This window comes from Phanerochaete carnosa (assembly GCF_000300595.1).
Source record: "Phanerochaete carnosa HHB-10118-sp unplaced genomic scaffold PHACAscaffold_3, whole genome shotgun sequence".
Lineage (NCBI taxonomy): Eukaryota > Fungi > Basidiomycota > Agaricomycetes > Polyporales > Phanerochaetaceae > Phanerochaete > Phanerochaete carnosa.
Genome location: NW_006767630.1, coordinates 519,273 through 531,308, shown reverse-complemented (window position 1 = coordinate 531,308; position 12,036 = coordinate 519,273). Strand labels below are relative to the sequence as shown.

Below are 12,036 nucleotides of genomic sequence, written 5' to 3'. Positions count from 1 at the left end.
AGCTCATCGCTCACCAAACTCAAGGAGTGCCCTCAAGCCGCGGGCCCTCCTCGACGCAAACACGTCTAGCGTGTCTTGCGGGATGCGGTTCTGCTCCCAGATACAGACGTCAATCGCCTTGAGCTGCGCCAGCGCCCGCTGCGCGTCTGCGGTGCAGGGGCGGGCGAGAGCTGTCACGACGGCGTCCGCGGGCGTGTCCGATCCGAGCCGGGCGAGGACGCTGTTCCACGTCGAAATTTCCATGGGAAGCAGCACGCGCCGCCAGTAGAACCGCGATAACTCGATGTATGACGCAAAGCACTCATACACGCGAAGCAGGCAGGACGGTGATTGCACTTTGTGGTCGCTGAATGCGGGAGTGTAGTTCTCGAGCGGCGTATGGCGTGCGCGCCAAAGGCGCAGCCGCACGGGATGAATATGTGTCCATGGCATTTCTTTGAGCCTGCCGCAGAAATATATCACTTGAACATCTAGTCAAACGACGTACATGCACAAGCGGGGCTCACCGGCCTATGCGGCTCGATTTATGTTCGACCTCAATCCCCAATGCATCGGAGAGCGCTATCAACACGGCGTGCCGGATTTTGACCGACGACTGCATGAGCGCGACGGTGGGATTGTGCACCGGCGGCGTAACATCCTTGCATATGCGCTCGAGAGCCACAATGTCGTTGTTGTCGTCAAGATCAAATAGCTCGAAAGTCCGCGTCGGCGGTGAGCACTTTAAGTCGCCCAGAAGGAGCCGGTCCAGATACTCGGCCACAACGACGCCGCAGGTTTCGTAGAGGATCTCTGGAGGTATCGTCCGAGAAATTTGAGACATGAGGTGAATAGATGAGACAGTGGTCGCAAAGAGGGGACTTGAGTGGGACTCTGAAAATACCGGGGGAGATGTGCATCGCTAAGCGCCTGTATAGCATAACGGACCGCGACACCGAAGCCGCATCCCCGATGCTCTTATTTTTGTTGCAAGACACGCCGAAAAATGATAGATAGCAAGTAGAACGGATGCTGTGACTTGACACGCATCTATAAGTAGCATGCGAATATCCTGATAATTATGTGGTATTTGGAATGTTAGTTGAAGTAACGCCTGAAATTGAAAATCGCCTGAACCTTTGAGGCCACAGTGTGCTCTTGCAAATTCCCTGATACAGTAACGTAAGCCTACATGTCGTCTCTTTCGATTAGCCTTCCCGAAGCGAGCGAACAGGAGAGGGACGCCCTCGTCGACCGGCTCAGGTATGTCCATATGCAGCGCAGTCGTGTAGTATGTAGGAAGCATCTACGGAGGCAGGGTCAGCACGCTATCAAGCACGACCATCATTAATGAAGAGAATGTTACCTGTTCGAAGCCGCAATAGTTTTACAAGCATAGTTGCACAATGATAACGCTTCAAGCACGACCATCATTAAGGAGGAAATGGTTACCGTTCCGAAGCCGCATTGGTTTCACGAGCATGGTTGCACAATGGAAACGCTTCTTCGTTCATGACCGGCTCATAGGTGGCCGGGCCACTGCGGGTAGCGATCGGCCGTCGAAAGTGTATTCTTGATACTCTCGAAAGCGGTATCCGCACGCTTTCCCTTGGTCAAATCTAATAAGAGTCACTCGTCCTCTGGGTCGAAGATTTCGTCTGACAAGGTCAGACGCGGGGCGCATCGTACGACCACAGGCATTTGCAAGAGCGCGGCTACAGAGTGGGAGCTGGCACCGCAGGGTCCTGGTACCGTCCAATCTGAGGTTGAGGGCTCCAAGTACGCGGCGTGGACAAGTCAGTGGCGAGTATCTCAGAGAACCCAAGATCAAACCATTAAAAAAAACTCCGCAGGAACGCCGTCGCAAACGTGGTAAAGGGGTTGGAACGGTAGAGGGAGGACATGCGAGGTGCTGGAGCGTAGTTAGAGCGTGTGTCATTCTGCAAAGCATGGAAAGGAGCGAGTGTAGTAGACACCGCCGGACACAGCCTCCGCGGCGACTATCACAGCTCCCCAGAGACACGGGTTGCCGCCAGCGTACCCGTAGAAGAAAGTTAACGTATACTTGCAATTCCAGCGCATTCTATTCTTGCAATGCACAGCCACCAGAGGCGCGGAGATCGTGCGAAAGTCGAGTCGGATCGGAGAGCGCTCCGGTGGACAGCTGCGTCCAAGAGGTGGGAAGACAGGCTAAATGCTATTCGAATGAGTATTGGGTAAAAGCAGATGGAAGCGATATCTTGATCTCGTAACTAGAACGGCGTCTGACATTCAAACAGTCTCCTGATTCTGCAATGCAGAAAGCCGCTCCAGTATGCCCTCCGACTTAGCCATCCACGACTCCATATTAGATAACTCTTTAGCTTTCCGCCTCATCGCCCTGAAACGAGCAATCAGGTGCGGGATGTTCTTGTCAACCTCAGGCATATCCATGTGTGGCGTAGTGGCGAAACCGGGAAGCAGCTAAGAAGACAAGATCAGAGTGCATTCAAGCATAATCAAGACCGCGGGACAGGGGTTACCTCTTCGAAGCCATAGCAGTCCTGCGAGAATCGTCGCACGCTGGCAGCGCGATGATCATCTTTAAGCCGATCCCAGGCGTCTGGACCAGTCAGCATAGGGATTGCCTCCTGCACGTACACCTTCACCAGCTGCATGAGATGTTTCAGCATTTAGGGGCCGGCAGCGTTACAGGTGCGGGAAGAGGGATACCGAAAAGGTTATTGAAGCAACATCCGCTCCCACACGCTTGATCATGGCGTCACAATCTTCTTCTTCTGTGTTTGGGAAGTGCCGTGGTCCACGGACTTTCCGACTGTTCGGAGGTGCACGCATTAACGGCGGATCACGCGAGTACGCACCATAAGAGTCCAGGAACAACTGCGCTTCCAATCGAGCGTCCATCGGAAATCTAAGCACCTGCTGGCTGATAACAGGAATGTATTCGCTCAGGTTCTCTATGACCCTTAAGGAACGGTAGGTCTCCCGGATGTCGTCAACGCCTCCTGGCTTCGGATCCAGTGCGGAAGTGGCGGAAAGAGGAAAATGCACCTATAGCTCTCAATGAGGAGTGCCATAAGTTCGTATCTTCGTAAGAGAGGAGATAGTGCCTGTAAGGGTAGGATCTCCTTCGGCATGGTGGAACTGGCGGAAGTGGCGTGTCGTGCCTTCCACAAACGCAGTCGAACGAGGTGTATGCGTGTCTAGGGCTTCTCTGATGGTCTGCCCGAGTTTTATTGAGTGAGCAGACGCGGTGCTGAGAAGCTAGGGACCTACGATCCGATCCCTGAAGAATCCAAGGAAATATTCAATGCATCTGATAAGACTAACAGCGCAACATGTCGCACGGTCAAGGACGTTTGCAAGAGGGCGACTACGGGATTTGGAGCTGATATCGCTGGGTCTTGATATTGTTGGAGCGAGCTTGCATTGGCAGGGTTGGTGCCACTTGACGGCGGCGAATATTGCAGAGGCCCGAGGAACAACTTGTCCAAAAGCTCTGCGACAACTCCACCACAGATCTCGTAGACAAGTTCAGGTGACAGTAAACCAGGCATTTAATACGTAAGCAGAGTGTATCGTCGTCCAAGAGAGTGCGATTCTGAAACAATTTATATGAAAAACTGAGTGAATAAATACAGCGCTACCGCTTGGAGTGCTCCACGTACGATTGATCTTCGAAGTTGGGCAACACACGCAAAAAGATATCTCCCCGGGGTTCCGCGGACGAAGAGCTCTTCGAAGCCGGCAGGCGGTGGCAAATGGAGGGTGTGGTCGGGGTCAAGGCAGCGCGGTTCGAAAAACGCGCGGCTACCATCAGCCTTGTGGCGTTCGGCCAACTTCGGCCGCAGCCAATGTACAAGGCGCCAGTCAGTGCCGTAAAGTTAACACGTAAAGCCCTTGCTTAGACACGGCGACCCACGACGGCGGGCTTAGAACCACTGGAATCTTCCACGCCGGTGCATCCCGTTCGCGGAAGAGAAAGGTCGTCAATGGTATTGGAAACGGAGGTAACAGACGTGAATCAATCCAGATCGGACGGGGCTGTCAGTAACATACCCACTCAGCCATGGCCCAGCGACATTTCTCGTTCCTCCATTAGAATCATTATCTTGGCCATGTAGTTTTGGACCTCTTTTTTCCGATGGCGCATCACCGCGCGCACCTGTGCTATAACGGGCGTGTACACCTGTTCATCGTTAGGGTCAACATCGAGCTGCGTGAGCCCTGTCAACATCTGTTTGCACGTAGACGGGGCCAAGACCACGTCCTGTTAGGTGTTAGCGGAGACAATAATCTCACAATGCTTGCCTTCCCAAAGTCGAAGAAGTCTTCCATAGTCAACATGTCGGCATTTCCGTGGAATAAGACCCCATCATACCACGCCTCGAGCGTGTCTAACCATCGTATGAGATCCACGCATGTGTCATATTCACACTATAAAAGCACGATCAGCAATCTGGGGTCGATCTGTGCAGAAGCACACCACATACTTGAAGGGTGGGAGACACAAAGTTTTCTGGAGTCTGTACGAGCCAATCAAGCGAGTACTGAACACGTTCGCATACAATGAAGCCTGTACGAGCGAAGAGCCGTCAGTAATGCCTTTCAGACACAGCACCTGTAAAAGATGGTAACGCACCATACCCCGCAAGCAACACAGTCACAAATAACCGTCCATATGCCAGCTCTCTGAACACCTCTTCCCGGACGACCGGCTTGTAGCGGCACATGTGGTGCATCATCTGCATGAACGGGAACGCGGCGAGGTACGCCTCGATCGCCTTGCGGCGCTCCATCGGGCTCAGCGCACCGTCCGTCACGCCGGGGATCTCGCCCGCGAGGTGTGCGAGCAGGTGCCGGAAGCCCTCGATCGCGAACGCGACGCGCTCGTATGTCTGCAGAAACGGCGCAGCGGAGCACAGCGGCGGGCACACCGCGAGCGGCGTGTGGCGCGTGAACGGCGTGTGCCGCGCCGCCCACAGACGCAGCCGCACCGGCTGGATGCGTGTCCACGGCTTCGCGGCGAGGCTGCGGGCGGGAAGAGACGCGTGAGCACCGCGCGCCGGGGAAAACAAGAAAAAGACACCACGCAATGGAGGCGGACTCACCGGCCGATGCCCGTCTTGTCGAGCGCGATCCCGAGCGCATCTGAGAGCACCATTAGCGCGGCATGCCGCACGCGCACGGACGCCTGCAGTAGCGGCAGCACGGGGTTGGGCGCGGCAGACGCGGGGTCTTCGTATCCCCCTGCTGGGAGGGTCTCACGCCTGTCTTCGCTCGGTGGCGGCGCGCCGTACTTGAGCCGCCCGGCTAGCAGCTCATCGATGTAGTCTGCGATGACGGGGGCGCAGATGTTGTAGAGGAGCTCGAGCGGTGGTGGTGGTTGCATGGAGAGTTTGGGTCGTGCTGCCGTACACGGATGGGGGCGTGATGCGGGCTCTTACGGTGCGAGGCAGCCTTCGCCCAAGACGCGAGAGGGGCGGGGAGCCATCAAACCTTGCTTCCCGCCGAGTTCGGTCCGAAAGCGTTCTTTGGGTCTTCTTACTCGATGGAGGATAGCCTTGCTTGAGCGGCCGACGGCTGCGCAATTTGCCGTTGAGATTGGCATGCGGTTGTGAACAAGCCTGGTAACTACTCCCGTCGCAAGGCTGACCAAGATCCGCGACTGACAAACCCGGTCGAACCTTGCGGCGGAATGTGCGCACTTCGCGTCCAAGTCGAACCGATGCACCGAAGTGGCAAACTGCGACATGAACGTGCTTTCCAAAGAGGCGCACACCGCGATAGTTTAAACCTTACTAACGACAGCACATGCAGAACCCCGAGACTTCGCAACTTGCCTGAAAGTTTAGACGCTCACATTCAACCCCGTTGGCTTCTTCAATACAAACAAATTCGAAACAGCTTTAAGTTGCTATGCAGGTGCACCTCATTTGCGTTTCACAGTTCACGAGTTCAGGGCAGCGTAACAGGTGATCAGGAAGACTAGATGAAATTATAGATAAACATACAGGATACAATACAACAGCAACACAAAGTCCCAAGACAGAAGTTTACTTCGCACCAGCACTGGAGAACTGTGCAGATTGTAATCAGCAACCGCGACACCGAAACACTCTCATATACATACCTTGGTCACCGACTTCGTACCCTCAGAAATGGCGTGCTTGGCCAGCTCACCCGGCAAAATGAGGCGGACAGCAGTCTGGATCTCTCGTGATGAGATCGTCGACTTCTTGGAGTAGGACGCGAGCTCTGTTGCGTCTCGATAAGCGAATGTACGAGTCCCAGAGCAAGATTGACTTACTGGACGCCTCAGTGGCAATGCGCTCAAAGATATCGTTGACGAAGGAGTTAAGAATCGCCATCGCCTTGTTGGAGATACCAGTGTCAGGGTGGACCTGCTTCAAGACTGCATATCGGGTGAGAACCCGTTTCAAGTGCGTTAATCAACGAGCCGCACTCACCCTTGTAGATGTATGAAGAGTAGGTCTCCTTGCGTGTCTTTCGCCTCTTCTTCTTTTCACCGTCAGCACCCGACGCGGCAGGCTTAGAGGTCTTCTTCGCGGCCTTGGCCTCAGTGGTCTTGGCCGGAGCCTTGGACGCAGTGGAAGCAGGAGCCTTGCCGGCAGTGGAGGTGGGTTTGGGTGCCATTGCTAGCGACGAAAGAGGTAAAGTGAACTTAGTGGTAGCGAAGAGTGGTGGTGGTGCTCAGCAGAGGTATGGACGATCGTGGTGTCGGTCCAAGGTGGTATTTATACAGGCGCGTGTCCACAAAGGGTTTGTTTGGCCGACGCGCAAGCACGTGATGTATCGTTGATTGCTGTTAAACAAACAAGTAGGCGCGTGACCTGGCGGCTGCCGAGCTGTCGCGTCGATATAAAGTCAAGCATCGTCCAGCTCGCTGCCCCTCTCATCTCTGCACGCCCCATTGCCCTCGCTCCCAACGTCTACCTCTCTAAACTCTTACACCACAAGCAACAATGTCTGGCAAGGGTTCTGGCAAGTCTAAGTCTGGCAAGGCCGCCACCGAGGCCTCTGGCAAGTCGCAGTCCCGCTCTGCAAAGGCTGGCCTCCAGTTCCCCGTTGGCCGTGTTCACCGTCTCCTCAAAAAGGGCAACTACGCTCAGCGTGTCGGCGCTGGTGCTCCAGGTGTGTAGTAAATCGCTTGTGATCGACCTCGACTGAGCGGGTATAACAGCTTTTTCGACGAAAATGGCGTGCTCGACCAGGAGGGATTTGAGCGGTGGGTTGGCGGTGCGGTTGCGGCGGTCATTGAGGGTAAACACAACTAGTGAGTTGGCTAGTACCGGGCGGAGGTCATAGTACACTTTTGTTTCGAGGCAGCTCGATATGTTGGATGGGTTTGATACCACGCACGCATGTATTTTATCTATCATGACTCCCTTTTATTCACATTCACGAATGTACAATCGCTATCCACGATGCTCTGTCAATGCGAGCATACGCGTGTAACAGACACAGGAGCTAGTTAATGCCTCAACGAAGCCACACGCAATAACTCGCCGACCATCTGATATACATATATGCGCGCGTAGGATAGTACCCGTGTTTTATTATTGAAGGGCTTCAACATTTGAGGAAATAATCACAGCGTTAGACTGCAGAGGTCCTGGATGGAGACCCCGACAGACGAACATTCCTTACTCGTTGACCAAGCCATGACACCACGCGATAGAGTCGAGACCGAAGACAGTCGTACAGTAGAATTATATGAAATATCAAAATAATACATAAATAATACAACAGACCCGAGATTTAAACTTCCTGAGACTCGCCCTTCTTGCCCTTCTGCGTCTTGCTTGGCAAGAGCTGTGGAAGTTGTAAGCGAGAGAACTAAACAAGGCGCAACATTGCAACTTACTGCAGGGTCGATGTGTGGTACGACACCACCTTGTGAGATGACAACGTCACCAAGGAGCTTGTTCAACCTGTAAACACTACAGTCAGGCCCCTTGCAGGACTGGGAAGAGCGGACGGTACTAACTCCTCATCATTGCGGATGGCAAGCTGCAAGTGACGAGGGACAATACGCTGCTTCTTGTTGTCGCGCGCAGCGTTGCCAGCAAGTTCGAGAATCTCAGCTGCCAGGTACTCAAGGACGGCAGCGAGGTAAACTGGAGGGAACGCACGTCGCACCGATGACCGCCCCTTGGACAGCAGGCTCTTGCCGCCCGACGTCGAACGCACAAAGTTAAGTGTGAGTGCGTACGCCGGCGGCGTGTCGGGCTTTGATGGTGTCGACGTCGAGGAGATTGTTACCCGCTCGGTTACGATCTGTTCTCTCGTCAGTCACGGTGACCCCTGGCGGAAGAACAATGAACACGCACCCGCTTATCGAGTGTTTTACGTTTGCCCACAAAGACAATGTCGCCTTCAATGAAATAGGCGTAGAGTGCTTGGAGCACGGTGAGGAGTATGTACCTGAATGCGCGCAAAGTTCAGCGTCTCTGGCGTAGCCACTCGGAGCCGAGCGCGCGGAACTCACAGGATAAGGCCGCCCCATACCACGGGCTTGCTCGTCTCGAACTCGACCTTATAACCGTACAGTCCTGTGCCAGCGGCGACGATAACGCTTGCCCAGCCAAGGCCGAGCCGGACGTCGGCGTGCGTGTATATTTGCTTGAAGAGATCAGGGCGTGAGAGGAACTGTAAGGCACGCGACCAACAAGATAAGTTGCGTCACGGCGGAGTAGTTTATCAGCGGTTGTGGAACACGACGAGCGCGAGGAAGGCAATGCATGGGAGGCGTAGACAATGTCCCGACGCAGGACGCGGAGAGGCAGGACGGTGCTTCTCGGGAGGGTGCATGAGCTGAGAGCACGGTACTCACGCGTTTTAGGGCGTCGTCGCACGCATGCTTCATGTCCGACACGCTTGCGTTGTTCACTTTCACCTCGTCCCGTTCAGCCTCTGCCGTCGGTGTCGTGAGCAGCGTCGATATGCTACTTGACCCTGAACTATTGACGACTTGATTCGACTCGGACACCGGCTCTGGTTCTGAGGCGCCGTCTAGTGTCTTGCGTCCACGCGCGGCCATAGTTTTTAGATAGTAATAAGGTCGAAATAGAGGATATATGCAAAATAGAGTATGAAGGAACAGACAAGGCAGAGGAGAGCCGGACGATATTTTTGGGTGGTTGAGGGAGAGTCAAAGGGGCGACCAACAAGGAAAGCTCAACGTGGCGGCCCTTAGGATCGGTTCGATAGAGTTTGATGATATCACCAGTTCTATTGAGCGTGAAAAGCGAACCGGCCCGCCATTTGTCAATAGTGCTGACTACGCGCATGTGTCGTACGAGCTGGCATCGTCGAAATGGACGAGGACGCCCTTCTTCCTGACGTTCATCTTGTCCTCTGGTGGCCTGCAGATTCTTGATTTGACGACGAGTACAACAATGACGACGAGCAAGACTAAAACCAAGACGCCAAAAGCCAGCGGTAGCTGCCTCAAGAAGTGGTTCTTCCGCCTCATCGCTGCTGCCGTTCTCTACGTGACGTGTCAGTACCTTGACACGATTAAGGTTGGTTTCACATCTATAAGCGTGCTTTGGCGGACTGACACGTTTTTGTGCAGCATCGATGGTACGTCTTCGAGCCTGAGAGCCTACACCAGCTCGCGAAGGCAGCCATTGCGGCCTCGCCAGATCCAAACGATGCCTGGTTCATGGCGAACTACATCGCGAAGAACCTCACGGAGACGTACCCGCAGACTCAAATTGCATTGAATCCGAATCCTTCAGAGTGGGTTTTCAGCAACGCTGGCGGCGCGATGGGTGCGATGTATGTCATCCATGCAAGCATCACCGAGTACCTCATTGTCTTTGGTACTCCGATTGGCACCGAGGGACATACGGGCTTGCACACTGCAGACGACTACTTCAATATCCTTGTCGGCGAGCAGTGGGCGTTCTCGCCGCCGAACCTGCAGATGGAGAGATATCCTGCTGGGTCGGTCCATCACTTGCCGAGGGGCCAGATGAAGCAATACAAGATGCATGAAGGGTGTTTCGCGCTGGAATATGCCAGAGGTATGTCTGGATGTGGGCGCTCCATCTTCGCGCTGCTTATGCTTTGACGCAGGGTGGATCCCTTTGATGCTGCCGTTCGGCCTCGCAGACGTTCTGTTCTCGACGCTTGACTATGTGTCGTTCTATGACACGGCCCGCATCTCGGGCCGCGAGATGTTCAAAAATCTTCTCATTGGAAAAATCTAGATATCAATACATAATGCTCATTTCTTGCTTTCACGCAACAAGACGTGATCCAGCCTCATTCTCAAGAATTTATTCTCGTCTGCTGCCAGGCTGACTTGTGTTGTTCCGACGGCTGCCAGCAGCACTCTAACTGTGTGGTCTGCGCTTCCAAATGTCGATACACGCGGCCCATCGGGAAACACGGCAATCGCTCCCGAGCACCCTCGACCGTTTCAGTTTTCCTCCTCTTGATATCTGCCTTTACTACATATGGGCAGGACATATACCCAAAGGCTGGCGCTCGAGTCTTCGCCGCCAACGCTTCCCGCGAGAAGGCGAACGCCACGAGGCCGATAGGGGAAGATGGATGCGTATTGCGGCAGTTTTGCTACGGAACTCTCGAATTGTGGCTTCCTGTAGCTTGTTGTTGGGTGCAAGGTCGGTGTCCTAGCGAGATACCGTGTTCGTTCGAATTCGAGGTCGACGGTGAGGGGTCTGGGATGGGCCTGGGACTATCTGAGAGCGTTGCAACCGCCATCAAGAGTCAACGGTATGAAACGGTACGTGAAACTATTATGATCGTGCCGCCGAAAATGGACGACAACCTTCTTGCTGTTCGCCTTAGACAGTGTGTAGCTTTTAGGCTCGATGGCGAGTACGGCGACGACGATAAGCAAGACGAAAACAACGACGAAAACGGCCGACGGCAGCTGCCTCAAGAAGTGGCTCTTCCGCTTGACTGCTGTTGCCGTCCTCTACGTGACGTGTCAATATCTCGACACCATCAAGGTCAGTATCGTGTCTATACGCATGCTTTCAGCAAACTAACACGCTTTCGTTTAGCACCGATGGTACGTCTTCGAGCCTGAGAGCCTACACCAGCTCGCGAAGGCAGCCATTGCGGCCTCGCCAGATCCAAACGATACCTGGTTCATGACGAACTACATCGCGAAGAATCTCACCGCGACATACTCGCACACTCAGGCTGCGCTGAACACGAACACTTCAGAGTGGGTTTTCAGCAATGCTGGCGGCGCGATGGGCGCAATGTATGTCATCCATGCAAGCATCACCGAGTACCTCATTGTCTTTGGTACTCCGGTCGGCACCGAGGGACATACAGGTATGCACACTGCAGACGACTACTTCAATATCCTTGTCGGCGAGCATTGGACGTTCTCGCCACCGAACCTTCAGATGGAGAGATATCCTGCTGGGTCGGTCCATTACCTGCCGAGGGGCCAGATGAAGCAATACAAGATGCATGAAGGGTGTTTCGCGCTGGAATATGCCAGAGGTATGCCTGGACGTGAACTCTACGTGTTCGCCTCGCTTATGCTTTGACGCAGGATGGATCCCTCCGATGCTGCCGTTCGGCCTCGCGGACATTCTGTTCTCGACGCTTGACTATGTGTCGTTCTATGACACAGCACGCATTTCGGGCCGCGAGGTGCTCAAGAACCTTCTCGTTGGGAAAATTGAGATGCCAATACTTAGTGCTCATTTCTTGCTTTCTCGTGATAAGACGTGATTCAGTCTCGTTCGCACGAATTTGTTCTCGCTTGCTGCTAGGCTGACTTTTCGCCAGCCGCCTTCAGAGTTCCTGCTTATGAAAAGTAGACTTCAGCTGCCAAAATGAGAAAGGCTCGGGAAACTTCGTGGAGTCCAATAGACTTGAATGGTGTAATCAATGGGCCTTCTGTGACTCGTGCTCACGGCCTACTCCCAGCTCGGCTCCTCGGATTCACTGCCAGTCGCGAATCTGGATGCGGCGAGGGAAGAGCACAGCATGAGTTCTGCGAATGTGCTCATCCTGCTCCAGGAAAACCGCCCCAAC

At 54.1% G+C, this 12,036-nt stretch overlaps 8 protein-coding genes across 8 annotated transcripts; 3 read left to right on the top strand and 5 right to left on the bottom strand.

Moving 5' to 3' along the window:
• Positions 1-19: 19 nt before the first annotated feature.
• Positions 20-823, bottom strand: PHACADRAFT_192708 (uncharacterized protein; the record flags this gene model as incomplete). Its single annotated transcript, XM_007392847.1, has 3 exons — positions 20-49; positions 109-442; positions 507-823. The coding sequence occupies 3 exons, from the start codon at positions 821-823 to the stop codon at positions 20-22; spliced, it is 681 nt and encodes a 226-aa protein (XP_007392909.1).
• Positions 824-3,629: 2,806 nt separating this feature from the next.
• PHACADRAFT_251249 (uncharacterized protein) lies at positions 3,630-4,434 on the bottom strand. Its single transcript, XM_007392846.1, has one exon. The coding sequence runs from the start codon at positions 4,214-4,216 to the stop codon at positions 4,043-4,045; it is 174 nt and encodes a 57-aa protein (XP_007392908.1). The 5' UTR covers positions 4,217-4,434; the 3' UTR covers positions 3,630-4,042.
• A 178-nt stretch (positions 4,435-4,612) lies between these two features.
• PHACADRAFT_251248 (uncharacterized protein) lies at positions 4,613-5,508 on the bottom strand. The gene has a single exon (XM_007392845.1). The coding sequence runs from the start codon at positions 5,369-5,371 to the stop codon at positions 5,087-5,089; it is 285 nt and encodes a 94-aa protein (XP_007392907.1). The 5' UTR covers positions 5,372-5,508; the 3' UTR covers positions 4,613-5,086.
• Positions 5,509-5,940: 432 nt separating this feature from the next.
• PHACADRAFT_251247 (uncharacterized protein) lies at positions 5,941-6,724 on the bottom strand. The gene is made up of 4 exons (XM_007392844.1): positions 6,450-6,724; positions 6,290-6,394; positions 6,113-6,237; positions 5,941-6,059 (listed from the first exon to the last, which is right to left on the bottom strand). Exons 1-4 carry the CDS (start codon positions 6,634-6,636, stop codon positions 6,036-6,038), a joined length of 441 nt encoding a protein of 146 aa, XP_007392906.1. The 5' UTR covers positions 6,637-6,724; the 3' UTR covers positions 5,941-6,035.
• A 241-nt stretch (positions 6,725-6,965) lies between these two features.
• On the top strand, positions 6,966-7,277 carry PHACADRAFT_192705 (uncharacterized protein; the record flags this gene model as incomplete). Its single annotated transcript, XM_007392843.1, has 2 exons — positions 6,966-7,141; positions 7,184-7,277. 2 exons carry the CDS (start codon positions 6,966-6,968, stop codon positions 7,275-7,277), a joined length of 270 nt encoding a protein of 89 aa, XP_007392905.1.
• Positions 7,278-7,761: 484 nt separating this feature from the next.
• Positions 7,762-9,176, bottom strand: PHACADRAFT_206455 (uncharacterized protein; the record flags this gene model as incomplete). Its single annotated transcript, XM_007392842.1, has 6 exons — positions 8,837-9,176; positions 8,492-8,652; positions 8,334-8,427; positions 7,991-8,280; positions 7,868-7,934; positions 7,762-7,815 (listed from the first exon to the last, which is right to left on the bottom strand). The coding sequence occupies exons 1-6, from the start codon at positions 9,041-9,043 to the stop codon at positions 7,762-7,764; spliced, it is 873 nt and encodes a 290-aa protein (XP_007392904.1). The 5' UTR covers positions 9,044-9,176.
• Positions 9,177-9,355: 179 nt separating this feature from the next.
• On the top strand, positions 9,356-10,265 carry PHACADRAFT_251242 (uncharacterized protein). The gene is made up of 3 exons (XM_007392841.1): positions 9,356-9,527; positions 9,581-10,034; positions 10,087-10,265. The coding sequence occupies exons 1-3, from the start codon at positions 9,402-9,404 to the stop codon at positions 10,218-10,220; spliced, it is 714 nt and encodes a 237-aa protein (XP_007392903.1). The 5' UTR covers positions 9,356-9,401; the 3' UTR covers positions 10,221-10,265.
• Positions 10,266-10,813: 548 nt separating this feature from the next.
• On the top strand, positions 10,814-11,837 carry PHACADRAFT_206453 (uncharacterized protein). Its single transcript, XM_007392840.1, has 3 exons — positions 10,814-10,988; positions 11,043-11,496; positions 11,549-11,837. Exons 1-3 carry the CDS (start codon positions 10,848-10,850, stop codon positions 11,728-11,730), a joined length of 777 nt encoding a protein of 258 aa, XP_007392902.1. The 5' UTR covers positions 10,814-10,847; the 3' UTR covers positions 11,731-11,837.
• The last annotated feature ends 199 nt before the right edge of the window (positions 11,838-12,036 follow it).

Excerpts from the sequence above, each read along its gene's own strand:
- PHACADRAFT_251249 (XM_007392846.1), bottom strand. The coding sequence starts at position 4,216 with ATGTTGACAGGGCTCACGCAGCTCGATGTTGACCCTAACGATGAACAG.
- PHACADRAFT_251248 (XM_007392845.1), bottom strand. The coding sequence starts at position 5,371 with ATGCAACCACCACCACCGCTCGAGCTCCTCTACAACATCTGCGCCCCC.
- PHACADRAFT_251247 (XM_007392844.1), bottom strand. The coding sequence starts at position 6,636 with ATGGCACCCAAACCCACCTCCACTGCCGGCAAGGCTCCTGCTTCCACT. Across the intron at positions 6,238-6,289 it reads CATTGCCACTGAGGCGTCCA|AGCTCGCGTCCTACTCCAAG; the intron begins GTAAGTCAATCT and ends GAGACGCAACAG. Across the intron at positions 6,060-6,112 it reads GTACGAAGTCGGTGACCAAG|TTCTCCAGTGCTGGTGCGAA; the intron begins GTATGTATATGA and ends CAATCTGCACAG.
- PHACADRAFT_251242 (XM_007392841.1), top strand. The coding sequence starts at position 9,402 with ATGACGACGAGCAAGACTAAAACCAAGACGCCAAAAGCCAGCGGTAGC. Across the intron at positions 9,528-9,580 it reads AGTACCTTGACACGATTAAG|CATCGATGGTACGTCTTCGA; the intron begins GTTGGTTTCACA and ends GTTTTTGTGCAG. Across the intron at positions 10,035-10,086 it reads CGCGCTGGAATATGCCAGAG|GGTGGATCCCTTTGATGCTG; the intron begins GTATGTCTGGAT and ends GCTTTGACGCAG.
- PHACADRAFT_206453 (XM_007392840.1), top strand. The coding sequence starts at position 10,848 with ATGGCGAGTACGGCGACGACGATAAGCAAGACGAAAACAACGACGAAA. Across the intron at positions 10,989-11,042 it reads AATATCTCGACACCATCAAG|CACCGATGGTACGTCTTCGA; the intron begins GTCAGTATCGTG and ends GCTTTCGTTTAG. Across the intron at positions 11,497-11,548 it reads CGCGCTGGAATATGCCAGAG|GATGGATCCCTCCGATGCTG; the intron begins GTATGCCTGGAC and ends GCTTTGACGCAG.